A 14,725-nucleotide genomic window follows, 5' to 3' on the forward strand; every position below is an offset into this window, starting at 1 on the left:
CCCTATTTTTGAATCTTCTTCTTCCTATCACCCTGAAATCTGCTTTCATGGCCTCATTCCCCTTCCTACCCAAGTCATTAGTAATGATGTGCAATGCAGCCTCCGGTTGTTCACTTGCCCAGATGAATATCCTGCAACTGCTTCATGACACATCACACCCTGGCATGCGGGAGCCATGTGCATGTCAGTTTGCTGCTCCTACCTCCACTCAGAGCATTTCTGCAAATAGCTCTCCAAGATATTGGCCACTCTCACAATGGATGACCCTGTGTGCTCAAAACCCCAAATCATTTCAGAGCACAAGCTCTGTATCAATTCATCTGATGATTGCCTTTGACTCTACAATGCCTCAGGGATGTTAAATTCAGAAACTCATTTGTCTCTGACGCTTCACAATGATGGTCTATTTGTGACTCCTGGAATTCAATATCTTCACTTAGTGAAGCATGGCTGTATCTGTCTTCTGGGATGGGACATGTAGGGCTGTGTTGGGATGCTCGGCTGTTCTTCCACTGTTACCCCTGCAGAACACATTAGATGGTGATGATGAGATCTCAGGGTGTTTCGCAAATACTTTAGTACAAGCAATTCCCATGATGATAGCAATTCAAGAGCCACTGCTCACATTATTTAAGAGTTCCTTCCATGACCTTCATTTGAAGGTAGAGTTATCAAGTGACCCTGCTCTTCATGACCCCTCACCTCATCATTGCTCACAATCTGCCATGATGACAATTTCATAATCTCCAATGCTGCCTCTTCTACTAGTGCCAGGCTAATCAGGTCTGCCATATCTCCATTCCATCTAATTCATCTCAAAACTATTGTGAGATCTGTCTTTCTGCAGGTTGAAAAAAGAATCAAGTAGCCAGCTCTCCCTTGCCCATTTTAGCATGACATTGATATGAACTGTTAAACTCCTCAATGATGCCCACTGTTCAGTTATGCCTAGTGTGTGAGGGTGCCTGGCATCTCAGTGATTCAATTAAGCACTTGTTCTGTAAAGGTAAAGGCAACAATGGGCACTCAGTTTACTTGACTTGTGCATGCTGTTGCATCCAGTGTTGAGGTCTATCACCCAGATGTCACATGCCACTCACCTTTTTTGACTTTTATATCTTTTACACCATTGGACCCAAGTCCTCCAGGTTAACTTGTCAAGACAGGCATCAGAGAATCTGCCCGTGGCTGCTGCTTGCTTTTTCAAAAGGCCCTGAGTTGCTATGTCCCACCTCCTGACTGATTTTACCACCACTAATTGAGCACTGAATTTATCCCCAGACCAGTTAGGCATTTTAAATTTCAAAATTATTGCATCATTGACATTAACACAATGCCAAGTTGTGGCACAGAATGTTCTGATTCCCAACTCAAGATTGAAAATTACTCCATGTAAGGAGACAAAAATGGACACCACATTCTAGACTGAATTTAGCAAAGTTTTTTTAAAATGATACGATGGTGATTTTAGTTTTATTTTATTGTCTGTATATCTCACAATATTTTGTTTTCTTTACTATATTCTCTCGGCACAATTCTTGAACCCTTAAAACTTCATACATTATAACATCTGGGTTACTTTCCAGCTTAAGAAATGTGTATTCAGAAGTCACCATGGTATATACACATGCTTGGCATATAACAAACGAAAACATAACTTGTTTATTATTTTAAATTATTCGTACTAATGAATGATGCTTGAAATACTACAACTCATTATCATTGTGCTTTATACGATTTTGTAATTATGACAGGAAAATTTCAATTTCTTAAAGTAATCTATTATATGTTTTAAGGTGTTTTGAATACTATCACACAAAGAGACAAAGACAAATCTAAGTACTTCATATGATTTAAATTTTGATGTGTGGATGTGTAGATAAATGTGGCAACCATTTTACACAGCACAATTACATAATTATTAGCATCACTGCTGAAGGTTGGTAGAGGTGATATTTTTGCCCCTGTTCTTTTGTCTCTGTCCATAAACAATATAATCATAAACTAATAGACTAACATTTCAACTAAACCTGGTACTCAGGCAACATATGGCTCAAAGAAAAACAGATTTGTTTTCAAATGAAGATGTGGTTCTAGATCCTGGACTTTTTTTAGAAAAACCTGCCAACATTGGAGATGGGGAAATTTTACTTTCTTTAAATAATGCAAGTTGTTTGATTTAGAATGCTGTTGATTATTTCACAATGTTGTGAAGTCTCAGCTGCTATGATGGAATTTGGAAAGTGCCAAAATGTGAGCAGAGTTTTTAGAGTAGATTGTTGAAGTCTCTTCAGTGAAGTGGAATTTTTAAATAAAATGATTTCTTTTGTCAGCTTTGTAGTTGTAGCACATCAAGCAAGTAGAGGAATGCTTCAAGGAAGAACTACCTAATTGTGATAATATTGAGTTAACACAGCATGCCCTACTGAGTGACATCTTCACTTGTTTCATTTATTCTTCGTGGGTTTGATGAGGGATATTAGACAGAATGTTGGAAGAAATTTGTTCTTCTTTTAGTGGTGTTGTGGGATTTTTTAATATACCCACAGCAGCAAAACAAATATAGAATAGTACCTAAGAAATTAGCATGCCCCATAGGGTTGACAGTTCTACTCTATATCAAAACTAATCTTGAAATGTGCCCATTTTATTTAAAGGCATCATGCTGTGCGTAAAAATTTGCTTTAATTTACTGCAAATTGTTCTCTGGCAGCACTCAGGTAGTGTCACCAAGGATTTTAATACTCTTCCAAGTACCATAAAACAGAGCGTGTAATAATTTGGAAATGTGTGATGATAATCAACTGAAGCTGAAATTTCTGACAAAATTTGGTTATGTAGGTTGCAAAAATACATAATTCACTGTATTTAAAATTCACTAAAATGTTTTGATAAATACAACTGCTGTTCATAGAAAATATGATTTAGGAATTAGCTTAAAGATGACATCCAATATTAGACTTCGGTAGTGTAAATTGCTTGGATTTTATGATCATGGTTTAATATAGCACCTGCACCCCCTTTATTAGATTACAAACATGTAGCACTTTTACAGGTATCAATTATCCAGTGTTGCTACTGCTGGACAAAAATGTTTGTGTTTCTGAGAAAATTAGTAACCAAAATTGACTGTCCTCTCTTTTGATGAGAAGACTACATTGACATTTTTTCTAAACAATGACAGTTAATAAAAATAACTTCATCTTTCAAACTTAATCTCATTAATTTTAAGTATTTTAATGAGGCAATTGCAAAACGTGTTTAGTGAATGTAGTAAAGTGATGTTTTGCTTGCATAATCCATCATTGGTATGGTGACTAATTATTGTAATTTGTTGCATGTACTAAGTCCACATTTTATTAGCACTGACGTGATGCTGCAAATCCTATCTTAAGTGCTTAACTGGGATAGTGTGTTTCAGGTTTGCAGTTGTGAATGCAATGTGTAGAGCCCTAAAAAGAGTGTGAACGTTTGGAATTTAACAGTATGGGTCATAGGTTTCATTTTGACATGTGTCAGCTGTCAGGACATAGTGTCAGTTTCATAACTGAAATTTCATGTCATCTGATTAATGGCTTTAATTAAGAAAAGAACCCAAGCATGTGAGGAGTGCAATGGCTGAAAGTTCTTGTTTTCAGCCTTGATTTTCTTACTGCAAAGCTCATCCTTCTAAATTTACACTCAATTTTCTTCTCTTTTAGGCAGAAGAGACCAAGTTGCAGTTAGAAGGGGTGCAAGCTGAACTGAAGACCATGAAAACCAAATATAATCTTGCAATAAACGAGGTATGAACAATAAATTGGAACTTTGAAAATCAGAAAATATATGTAATGTGTAGTCATGTGCTATCATTAATAATCATTGTGAACAAATTTAGCCTTTTTTTACCTGCATTAAAGCTGAGATAATTGGATATTTGATGAAACAAAGGTTTTTCATGTATTTGATATCAGTTAAGCTGTACGCTATTCATTGTCTTGTTCACCTGTCTGGTCTGATGTGTCTTTGAGGCAGTCATTGCACTTTGAGTCAGTTTTAATGTCTGATAACATTCTAATATTTTAAGGGTGCCATTTTGAAATTATGCCGCCTGTACAATGTTATAATGTGAGCAGGTGTGAACATGTAGTCAAAGAGAGCCACCAACTGGGTGTTATGTGGTATCACAACAGGGATGACAACTTTTTAAATTTCACAGTGGATATTAGACATAAGTACAGATTTAGCTTTTGAAATTTATGATGATCACATAGAAATTAGAAACAATGTTTCAGATTTTGTCAATTCATATGTTGATGATTGGAACTAGTCTTATAGTGAGGAACATGTTAAGTAGTTAATTTGCACAACAGTAATTCAGCTATGATCTTGCCTTTGTTTCTGTTAAATCTACTAAATAGCAAATCAATGACTGTAAAGCATGCAGTTGGAGGTGGTGAGGGTTCTGCAGTAATTTATTTGTCTTTCTGAAAAGGACAATAGTTCCAATAAAATGGTTGTTTTCAGTGAATTTAGTATTCAAATTGTATAAAATCATCCCCTTCAAGGTTTCAAGCAATATAATGACTATCACATTCCACTACATCCTTCACAAATGGGAGAATATTATACTGTAACCTCTGATCCATTTTTTTCCCGGAAATTTGATTTTTTAAATCCATTTTGCAATTTTATAGAGGACTGTTTATTGCTGAATGGCCAAACACGCTTTTATTATAAATATTTTGATTAAAAAATTGACTACCAGAGCATAAATATTGATTATATAGGTGATTTTCCTGATACGTAGGAATCCAAGAAGAACAGATCACCTGTCATTTCCGAGACAATACTCAATCACTTCTCTGAAACTCAAAATATGAAAGGTATTGAGAAAATATAGATTCAAGAATCTGAAGACTACTGTCAATGAATTGGGAAAGGGCTCACCTTTCGGATTTCAGTTGAGAGTTCTACTTGCTGTAATTGTTTATTTACATCTAATGGCTTTGCAAATTAAATGTACTTTTGAGCCAAAGGAGAAAGCTTCAAAAGGAAGTTTTTTTTTCCCAAACACCTTCCCCTTTAACAGAAGAAAATAATATATTTGTCTTCCATTTACCAGACTTTGTATTGTGAAAATATCAATTTTCCTGCCAGCAGGAAGCTCCTTCAGCAAGGTTTCTTTCTCTCTAAAGTATCTTCATGTATCAATTATGCATCCGAGAGCAGCTCCAATGCAACCAGTAAGCTGAAAGGGTAAAGGGAGGCTTCAAATCACTTTGAAGCCGTTCAAGCTTGAGAAACCATGCTGCAGGCTGAATAATTTGCATTCCCTGCCTGTAGCATTGTTTGCTGGATTCAGGTAGATCTGGAAATGGCCCTCATGCTGGCTGGCTTTTGTGTTTTTGTGTCCCAAATGCCTGCAATGGAGCTTCTGAATGATCTTTTCTATAATTAATGTTATTGAAGTATCCTAACAGGAATGGATCCTAATATGCAAAATCTGACAGAAAATATAATAAAACTACATTTCAGAATTCTATCAAAATGTTTTCTTTATTCTTCTGTAAAGTGCTTCCAGATAAGTTGCTTTATCAATCATACTTGTTATTTGTGATTTACAGATTGATTTGTCAATGAGAAATAAGAGTAGCATTTGTCATAACATTCTCTAATACTTTAAAATCTTTGCTCTGACCCCATAACTGATGGCTCTAGCTTATTAAAGCCTGAATTGTTTATAGCATGGATTTTATGATAAACCCACCAATGTCCGTGGGTACCCATTAGAACTGAAATAAACATCTAAAGAGACAAAAATAGAGATTGCTGGAAAAGCTCAGCTTGTCTGTCAGCATCTGTGGAGAGAAATCAGAGTTAATGCTTCAGGTCAATGACCCTTCCCCAGAACTGATGGTAGTTAGGAAAATGTCAGTTTATATGCAGAAGATAGGGTGGGGTGAGGAGATAAGGAGTAAATGATAGGTGGGAATAGAGCCCAAAGAGCGAGAAGAGCAGTTAGATAGACAAAGGAGTGGATAACGATCTGGCTAGGAGGGTGAATAGCTGTTAATGGGAACTGTTAATGGCTAACAATGGGTGGTGTGTAACAGCAGACTATGTGATAACAAGGCCTTGGTTGTGGGGGTTGGGGTAAGGACATGGGAGAGCTCAAGCCCTAAAGTTATTGAACTAAATATTGAGTCCGGGAGGCTTCAGGGTCCCCAAGTCGAAAATGAAATGCTGTTCTTTCAGCTTGTGCTGAGTTTCGCAGGAGCACCACAGCAAACTGAAGACAGAGATGTTAGCCAGGGAACAGTGTGGTGTGTTGAAGTGGCAGGCACCTGGAAGTTCCGAGTCTTTTTTGTGAAGAGAATGCAAGTGTTCTGCAGAGTAGTCACCCAGTCTACGCTTCGTTTCCCCAATGTAGAGGAGACCACATTATAAAAATAAAATGAGCTGGAAATACTTAACAGGTCCGGCAGCTTCTCTGTAGAGAGAAACAGTTAACATTTTCAGTTGGGTATAAGTTCTTCAGAATTGAAGAAAGGTAGAAAACTGATAGCTGAAAGGAGGGAGGGAGGGAGGACAAAAAGGAAGGCCCAGGATAGTATAGAGAGAGGAAGAGGTTTGATGACAAAGATGTTGTGGAAGAAAATGCAAAGGCAGTAGAAATAGTTGTAGTAAAGTAACAACACATTTGCAGAGTGGGTGTGAATGAAAAGTAATCAACAGCTTTGTCTAAAAACATAAACATAAGCATAAAAAGACTCAGACCAGCATATCAAAAAAAATCAAAATAAAAGACAGAGTTCATGGTCTGAAACTATTACACTCAGTATTTAGTCCACAAGCCTGTAAAGCTCATAATCAGCAGGTGAGGAACTGTTCCTCAAGCTGGCATTGAGCTTAACTCGAACACTGCAACAAGCTGAAGACAGGAACGTGAGGGTAGCAAGTAGTGAATTAAAATGGCAATCAGCTGGAAGTTCAGGCTTATGCTTATGAAGATTTGAAATGTTAGCTCTGTTTTCTCCCCACAAAAGCTGCCAGACCTGATGAGTTTCTTCAGCAATGTATGTTTTTTTTTAACCCTTCAGAATGCTTTCTGAGTAGAGGAGGGAAGGATAAGTTTTGTAATTGTATGATACTGCACATAGATGAAACGGCGGAGGGTGATCTTTTGAATGTGGTGGATGATGGAGTGGAAAGTAAGGACAAAGGAACCATATGGTGATTCAGGAAGGGAGGGACAGGAGTGAAAGCAGAAGTGCAACAAATGGGTCAGACACAATTGAATACCTTGTCACCCAGTTGACAGCAATCCTCAACTGGGGTAAAAGGAAAACACTGTTGTGGAAGGTTGCATCATCAGAATGGATTCAATGAAGATTGAAAATCTGGGATAATGGACTGAAGTCTTTACAGGAGGCACAGTGTGAGTAAGTGTAATTGAAGTGGTAATGGGAGTTGATGAGTTTAACGAATGGAGTAAGTTCTTACCTAGAATTGTGGTTGCCTTCCTGCAAATCGTGTCTTTAAGTGATTTTATTCTAATTACATCTTCCCATTAAAGCCAGTGTAAAAGCTGTAGTTAGGTTCTGTAAGATTTTTCTCATCAGAAATAATACATTAAAACATTATACCCTGTAAGCTGAAATACTTTACATTACTGAATTCTTTTGTTTTACTAATAAACCTTTTAAACCAAAATAAAATTTAAAATATCCAATAAAGGAAACAGTAACTTCCTACTTTAACTCCTGCCTACTCTGACCCTGCTCACTTACTGACCCTACTCACTGAACCATGACACAAATCTCACTCTTTGACCATTCTGGTCATTGTGGCCCCTTCCTTTCAGATTAGAGACAACAATAATACAGGAGATAGTAGGAACTGCCGATGCTGGAGAATCTGAGATAACAAGGTGTACAGCTGGATGACCACAGCAGGCCAACACATGAACACAAGAGACACTCTTTGACCATCCCGTTCACTTTGGTCCCTTCCTCTTATCAAACCTCCACCTGCAGCCTCACTCATTCCCTGACCAAATTCTTGCTCCTGGCCACATGCTGTCCACTGACATGAACTCTCACTGATCCTTCTTGTTGCCAAACTTCCCACTCCCCGACTCTGCCACTGACCTCTTCCCTCTCCTCAACCTTGTGGTGAGTGAGGAAGCTGTGTTGATGTGAGGACCCTGGGGATGCAACTGCAGTGTGGAAATTAATTCTAACAACCTCAGTTTTTGGCAGTTTTGCACCATAGAGATTCATTTGAGGAACTGCGACAAGTTCAAGAAGAAACTGTTTGATGAGACAGCAAGTTTAGCCAGGAGGAGTAAGGTGGTTCTGGACAGGGATTGATTGGGCCTCTATTCAGGAAATAATCAGAGAGCCCTCAGGCTGTTTCGGTGGAGGATAGAAATGTAGAATGATTGGAAGTTGATGGTGAAGACATTTTGGGTCGGACTAGGAAACGAGAAATTGTCAAAATGACGTAGGGTGCAGAAGCCAAACCAAACTAGAGTTGGTAGGCTTAATGAGAAGGCACTTATCAGAATAGTGGGACACTTTTGTTTCTGAACCTGGAACTTGTCACACACACAAGACTTTAGCACATAATCTAGTCTGAGAACTCAGAGCAGTATTGAGAAAAAGTACTAGACTGTCAGATGCGCTAACATTTGGACAACGGCAAGGCTTCAAACTAAGGTCTGAGAAGCCTGACCTGGCACATTATGCATGCTAGTAGTCCTAGGAGCTCGCCTGAGAGATGTTAACAATATACAGTGAAAACAAATTCTCATTGTCTTTTCATGCTGGACGAATGCATTGCAACATTTAGGACTGCTATATAGCTTTACATTCAATTTGTTTTCAGTATTCACAAATCTCTTAACTACAGAAAACCTGAACCTGATAGTTGTCCTTGCATCCAGTGTTTGATGTAAATGTGGGAAATACAATATATACATAAATTATATTCATGTGAATATTTCTAGACAGTTACATTGGATACAGTTGTACTTGCTCATTGATGAGGAGATGGTATGGATATAATTTTCTGATGCTGTTTGTTTCAGAAAGGATGATATCAGTGAGCCCGTGAAATATCTAGCTTTGAATTCTGAGTCACTGGAAGACTTTGTTTTATGAGAACTTATTCAGTTTAAGAACAATTTTGCTCAATGGATCTTAATAATGATTTATTGTAAATTATGATTTATTTTACTCTAATTCTAACAGTCATACAGGTAAATAAACAGTATATTTCTAAATATATTGCTCTATGCTACTAGGCAATTTGTGCCTGCCAAGAAATGCTGACCTATTGTATAATTTAAACAGATTGCTGTGAAAAATCTGGTTTTTACTGATAGTGATAACAGATCAGAGAGAACAATAATGCAGAAGACAGGACAATTAAAGCTAAATAAATGCTTCTTTTTTCATTAGCAGTCCTTTTGTTGAGGTTTAAAATGCTGCTTTTTGATAAAACAATAGTAGTGTTAATGCAAGTCATGAATCACTTGCATCAACATTTTAATGATGTTCCTCACATTGATTTGCTCAATTTTTCACATTTCATTCAACAGTCGAACTGAATAATAAATGGAAATAGTGCAAATGTTGGAAATCAGATGGGATATTCTAACAGATTAAAAAGAAAATAACATGTAATTTACCTTCTTCTTTTAAAAATGAGGGCCAGGCATTATCTTTCAATGATGAGCTCAAGTGTGTTCAAAAAAAAGTCAGAGACTATAGGCAGAATCCTATAATAATCTGGGTGACGTGGGCTACAGTGAGATTTGTGATTAAACAAAACGAGAAATCTGACAATGCCTAACTCAACATTGAGAGTGTCTTGTTGATCTTTTATGCTTTTGTTGAATGGCATGCTGAGTTTCTTCTTGCTAGGCAACGGCGAGTTGCTAATTAAGGGGGGTTATCACTTGCTAATTGCCTTATTAATGGCACAGCTTGTTTCATACAGCAACTCCATGGATGCCATGTCCACAGACATAAGCATCTGACATGTGCCAGCCTCTAAGAACCCCATGACACATCTCCAAAAATACTTAACGGACACTTATGCACTTCAGTGCTATAACTCAGACTGCACTGGCATCTACCATTGTAATGCAGTTGCAAATATACTCAGGGAAAAGCACTTAGCTCATGATCTGGGCCACACTGCATCTCTGGGGCACTTCACTCATTCAATATGAACATACCTGGGTTTCAGCATCTCTGCTATGCATTGCTTTTGCTTGCCTTGCTTTAAGCACTTTGCCCCTCAGCTAGAGCAACCAGCTCTTTTGTCTTTCTCGCCATTCAGTGCAAACATATAGACAGGAAGTTTGTCGTAGTGGTCAGCTGGCCTCAGTCATGGGCAGCCTCTGATACTAGACCAGGGGATTGGACACAAATCAGTCAGCCACCTGAGCCAGTCAGAGTCAAGATGCTGTCCACATAAAGAGTGAGGAGCCAAATTTCAGAAAGCCCACTACTTTGTCTTGACTCTTTCTGCCCTATTGTGGGCTACTTTCTAAACTGGATTGAAAGAGAGGCGGGTATTAAGGAGGACGAATGTGATATCAGGCATAAAGTAACACGCCCATTCTTTGGTGCCACTTTTAAGTGATTAGCACCTCAATTTTGGGCAGCTGGCTTAAAAAAACATTGCATTTGCATCACCATTCTTGCCATCATATTTGGAGGATCTTGCAAAGGCCCTGGTTGTTCTTTGGTGCATGCTATAATTTATTCAAGTTTGAGGCATATAGGAACCTATGACTTTTGTCTTAGGTTTGAGATTTGGTTCTCAAATACATTGAAGTCAATGATAAATTTCATTTTCTAGGTCAGCCTTCATCAAGAGACAGTCTCAAAATAGTCTACATTTCCAAGAGTCTCACTGTTGATCTTAATTGATAGGTGGAGATGTTTTACTGTGGGAACTGTTTGGAAGAGGATCTTAGTTTTCTGGGTGTTTAATGAGATGCCCATTTTCTCAAATGGTTTGAAAAATGAGATGACAATGTCATGGGGCTCAGTTTCTGGGCTCACTTGCACCAAAATATCAACTGCACACTGAAGCTTTATTAGTGAAGTTGGAGCAGTTTTAGATTGAAATCAGATCCTCTGAATTATTTTTTCTCTGTTCTGTCAATTATCTCCACTCCTGTGCATAATTTCTTCAGGTGAGGTACACTGTTAGTGGCAAGGACAATGGAGAATAGAGTTGGTGCATTGGTGCAACCTTGTATGATCCTAATAGGATTTATGGTGGTTTGTTGGCAATGATTAAAGCTTTAGTGTCATTGTGGTATAAGCAATAGATAGAGTCATGCAGACCCTTCAGTCCAATTCGTCCATGCAGACCATATTTCCTAAACTAAACTAGTCCCGTTTGCCTGTGTTTGGCCTATATCCTTCTGAAACTTTCCTATTCATGTACCTGTCCAAATGTCTTTTAAATGTTGTAATTGTACTCACCTTTACCACTTTGTCTGACAGTTCATTCTATTAAATGCACCACCCACTTTGTGAAAAAATTGCCCCTCATGTCCCTTTTAAATCTTTCTCCTCTCACCTTAAACCTATGCCCTCTAGTCTTGAACTGCAAATTTCTGAAGGTAGCCATGTTTGAGGAGGATTCTCTGTAAGTTTTCAAGGTTGACAGAGTCAGAGGCTTTTGTGAGGTCAAAAATCATCATGTGGAGCAATTGGTGCCTTTCCTTACATTTGAATTTTCCACACATCTATCTGTTGTGCCACTTGATAGGCAAAACCTGCACTATAACTTTAGAAGGAATTCCTCGATGACTGGATGAGGCTTGTTACTGCAGTTGGCCTTATCTCCCTTCTTAAATAAAGTTATGATCACTGTGCCTTGAGATCCTTTGGATCTTCCCACATGAGGAATAATGCAGTCATCAGGACCTATTGTGACCCAGTTATTGTGAATATCGCTATGAACCCTTGCTCGAATGATGACACAATCAAATAAGTGCAGGTGTTTGCACCATGACTGTGCAAAATGTCTTGTGCTTGTTCTGGTGGAAGGGTATTAGTTATGTGAAGGTCATGTTGTAGACATCTCCTCTTGAAATTTGTTTACGCTCCTACCTTGCCTAGGAAGTTTCACATCCTTCCTGACTCTGGCATTGAAATCTCCAAGGAGGGTCAGTGTGTTGCCTTCTGGCACTTAGACTGGGCATTGATCAAGGTCGGTAGGATCAGCCTTTGGTCTTGACTGTTGCCTCAGTTTAAGCGCAACTGCAGTGGTAATAATGGCATTTTGATTCCTTATAAGGGGGAGCCATGTGGCTGCGTGGTCCTTACCTACCTACGTGGAGAGATGCAGGGGTGCTGGACAAGCTCATTTTTGATTACAGATACATTGTCCCTTTCTGCAAAGCCCTGCCAGAAAAAGATGCACCCCAGCTCCCCAAAAAAAATCAAGTAAAACTAGCAAATGGAATAAAAACCGAAAGAACTGCGGATGCTGTAAATTAGGAACAAACAAAGTTGCTGGAAAAGTTCTGCAAAAGACTTTTTGGGTCCGGTGACCCCTCCTGAGTTCTGAGGAAGGGTCACCGGACCCGAAACGTTAACTTTGTTTTCTCCTTCACAGATGCTGCCAGACCTGCTGAGCTTTTCCAGCAATTTTGTTTGTGTCACAAATGGAATACACTGGTTGATACATCTTGTGTACATCAAATGGAACTCCAGTCTGACCAGTGCATTCATTTCGAAGAATATGGAAGCTTCAAAACTTCCACCATCGTAATAAAAACCCAGGAATGTCTGGACCCAATTAGTGAATATGAGACTTCCTGGCCTATATAGCTTAATATTAACTAATGGGTGCATTTGTCAACTGACTGATTGGAGGATGTCTCTCTACCTTTATTTTCCCACCTTTCCCATTCAGATTAAGTGCCTTTTGAAAACCAAAATTTGAATATTGCTAAAGAGATATGTTACCACAGTTTTTTTGACTTTGACTTATCGCAAAAAACAGGAATGCCAAATTTCAAGTGATCAGAACAATTTATACTACAGGAGGAAAGGGTGTTCATTGGTTGGCAAGATAACTCTGATTTGCTAAGATGTTGCCATTGGGAAAAACAAGAGAGAACAATAAGCTCTCCAAGCTCCCAGATAATTCAAAAAGTCATAAGGTTTGAAAAAATTCCCTTTGTTTGCAGAGAATGACTCCCAGCTTATGAATATATGTCCCTTCTAGTAAATGTAAGTGAGTCACATTTCAAATTTGACTGATTAACAATACTAACAATGAATGTATTATATTGGTGAATTCAGGATTGCTGAGAAAGTGTTGCCTAATCACAAAATCACATATAATAGGAGATTGTTTTGGATTTTGCAAATGCTAGCTAGTTGAGTATAAACTGTGCTTTGCCTATTACAAACAACACTTTCTTTTCTTACCAATCTCTTCTTAATTTGCCAGTGAAAAATGACTTTAATACTTAATAGATTTTTGTCATTTTTTTTCAGAACAAAGTTGCATAGCTGCCTCCTTACTGTGTGTTTGAGTATTTCAGTTAAACAGTATTATGACAAATCCCCATTATAATCCAGTCTTAGATGATTAAGGGTGTCAATTTTAGTCATTTGATGTGAGAGATTTGGCTTGTTTTTACAACAGTTAAATATTTTTCATGGATTTCTACACTTAACCAGTTGTGATAAAGTAAGGATATAATATGAACGAGTAGCTTTTGGACAAAAAGACAAATATGGAGCAAGAAAATGAGATCTTTCAGTTGTCTGTCAAAACGTACAATACATCCTGTTGATTTTTTTTATATACATGAATAATTTTCTTTTAAAATTTTAGTTGGTTAAGCAGGGACTCCTATTAGACAGTATATGCCTCTACTTATTGCTATTATTGAAATATAACAAGCTAATAAAAACAATGTCAGAATGGGATATGATTGTCCGTCATTCTGTCAATCAATTTTTATTTTGCACCAACATCACTCTTTCAATGCATTTTGCAAGTGACCTTTCCAACTTGGCTTTTGTTAGTTCAGCCAATAGATAAAAAAGTCAATTTCAACATAAAAATTTTTATAAAAAGTAGGTATATTTTCTCTTTAAAAAATTCCATCTATCAATACCTTTTTCCCCTTTATTTTTAAATTAAACAATCTAAATCATGATTTTTTTTTGCATAAATGGTAATTAAAATCTGTACATTTATTCTCCTAATTGCTGTAGATACTGTTTGGAGTTTTCAATACATGAATGTTGAGTGATTTTATATATTTTTCAGTTATGATTCACACTTTCAATTCACTGATGAAGTTTCAGCCTAATTTAGACCTAAGAATATAAACTTGCCTCGATCTCACACTATAGCCCCTGTCTGAAGAAGGCCATTCATAGATTGAAAGAAATTGATGCTGTATACTTGGGGCAAACTGATAACCACTAGTTGCACTTCCATTAAAGCAGGATAAGCAAATGCAATTAAATGCTGTCTGCCTGGCTGGCAGTGGCCATTAACTAATTCATGAGCAGTGTTGGGGTGCACTGACAGTACAGTGGGGGTACATGTGAGAAAGTGACAACACTTGCAAAGCATGTGGAAGTGAGGAAACCTATCCTGACGACATACAAAGTGATAGTAGGAACTGCAGATGCTGGAGAATCTGAGATAACAAGGTGTCGAGCTGGATGAACACAACAGG

General features: G+C 37.8%; 1 protein-coding gene across 1 annotated transcript in view; it reads left to right on the forward strand.

Moving 5' to 3' along the window:
- The window catches only part of LOC109930249 (golgin subfamily A member 3-like), a 159,807-nt gene extending 155,492 nt beyond the window's left edge, over positions 1-4,315 (forward strand). Inside the window, exon 9 of the mRNA XM_048606063.1 lies at positions 3,702-4,315. Coding sequence (XP_048462020.1) covers positions 3,702-3,791 — 90 coding nt within the window. The 3' untranslated portion in view covers positions 3,792-4,315. The remainder of the gene's footprint in view (positions 1-3,701) is intronic.
- The last annotated feature ends 10,410 nt before the right edge of the window (positions 4,316-14,725 follow it).

This window comes from Rhincodon typus, chromosome 15 (assembly GCF_021869965.1).
Source record: "Rhincodon typus isolate 14 chromosome 15, sRhiTyp1.1, whole genome shotgun sequence".
NCBI classification, from domain to species: Eukaryota; Metazoa; Chordata; class Chondrichthyes; order Orectolobiformes; family Rhincodontidae; genus Rhincodon; species Rhincodon typus.